At 48.5% G+C, this 1,506-nt stretch overlaps 1 protein-coding gene across 2 annotated transcripts in view; it reads left to right on the forward strand.

The window, feature by feature from the left end:
• The first annotated feature begins 693 nt into the window (after positions 1 to 693).
• The window catches only part of epha7 (eph receptor A7), a 108,722-nt gene continuing 107,909 nt past the window's right edge, over positions 694 to 1,506 (forward strand). For both annotated transcript variants that reach the window (XM_054733724.2, XM_054733725.2), the window contains exon 1: positions 694 to 958. In XM_054733724.2, the coding sequence (XP_054589699.1) occupies positions 865 to 958 (94 nt within the window). In that variant the 5' untranslated portion in view covers positions 694 to 864. The remainder of the gene's footprint in view (positions 959 to 1,506) is intronic.

Consider the following 1,506-nt stretch of genomic DNA (forward strand, 5'->3'; position numbering starts at 1 on the left):
TGATGCTGGTGGTGGTGGAACTCTTCTGTAAAAAAACATGTAGAACTAAAGTGACCAGGATGTAGATGGTTAAGAAAAAATAAATGATTAGTTTCAACGTGGGAGCAACGTGTGGTGGTCTTGGCTGTGGAACAAAAGGATTTGATTTCAAACAGGAATTTTAATATTTGCAGTTGAATTTGGGCAACAAAACAATCAGGTGGAAAATTCATTTATGTCAGTAATTAAGTAATGAAACTAATTAGTGAGACAGACTCATTTCATACAAGTGCAAATATTCCAGGCTTTATTTGTTAGAACAGCGATGATTACGGCTTTCAGAAGATTAAAATGCCACATTCATTATCCCAGCCAATTAGAAAAAACGTGAAAAGCTTCTATATTCTTGACTCAACCCTCTCATCAGCTGATGAATCCAGAACACCTTTAGAGGGTTCTTGCGCTTTAGGTGGTTTCTCAGTCTAAGATGGTTGGACTTGAGCCCTGTTTCACCTGCACACAGAGCCTCTAAACGGCGTTTTCATCCGCTTTGCTCATGTTTCTGCTGAAAACTGCAAACGTTCCTCTGCGTTTGGCACAACTCTAAAAAAAAAAGAGGACAAGAAAAAGAAAACCCGCAAATCTGCGTTCTCATTGGCTCTCAGTGACCATGACGTTTCCTGGTGCGCCCTGCTATTGGATGAAAGCACCGCTCATCGTGCTGATTGACAGCGGCGCAGCCGCAGTTTCCTCCCAGCAGCAGCAGACGCTATTTGAGTGGAGACCAGCGGATTGTACATAGAGCCGCTTCAGGATCGTCAATGGGAGGAACGCGAGGCGCTGGAAGAGCGAGTTCCGGTCCAAAGTGAACCCCGCAGCTGCACCATGCTCTCCAGGTCCGAACCGCGTTTGTGGATTACAGCTTGCCTTCATTTGTGCTGCCTGCTCGGCTGCGGGGGCGCACAGAACGCGAAGGAAGGTAAGTTGTTAAAGTTTGGACTTGCTCCGTCCCGTGGTGGTTGGAAACGTCCCCAGAGAGAACGGGTGGAGAAAGGATAACCCCGACAGCTCGGTGTGGTTTCACCGTCCTTGTTTAACCTGTCGCTGCTATCATGAACCCGCCGGAGGAAAGAGTGATCCGGAGATGACAGCCCGGCGGCAGGCGGCAGCGTCCGGCCGCTCACACCGACCTCGCCGCGTTTTTACGCACGGGGGAACGAGTCACCGTGAACGCGGATCAGACGAAGAGTGCCCGGTTGTGTAACTGTCGGCGCTCGGTCTGCTGAAGCAACAACGTCTCCGTCTAACCAGGTGATGTGAGCGGATCGAGCCGCATGCTGGCCTAGCTGGAGCGGCGCGGAGGACCGTTTCCTCCAAAGTGGCCTCGGCTCTGGCAGCCCGTCTCACGGAGACGCGGTCTGACTGCTACGATGCAAAAATAATAAATAAATAAAAAATAATAATAAAGACGAATGGTTAAAATAAAGCCCGGTTGAAAAATATTTTAATTAACGTGATTTTATTTGA

The sequence above is a fragment of the Nothobranchius furzeri genome, chromosome 3 (genome assembly GCF_043380555.1).
Source record: "Nothobranchius furzeri strain GRZ-AD chromosome 3, NfurGRZ-RIMD1, whole genome shotgun sequence".
Taxonomy (NCBI): Eukaryota; Metazoa; Chordata; class Actinopteri; order Cyprinodontiformes; family Nothobranchiidae; genus Nothobranchius; species Nothobranchius furzeri.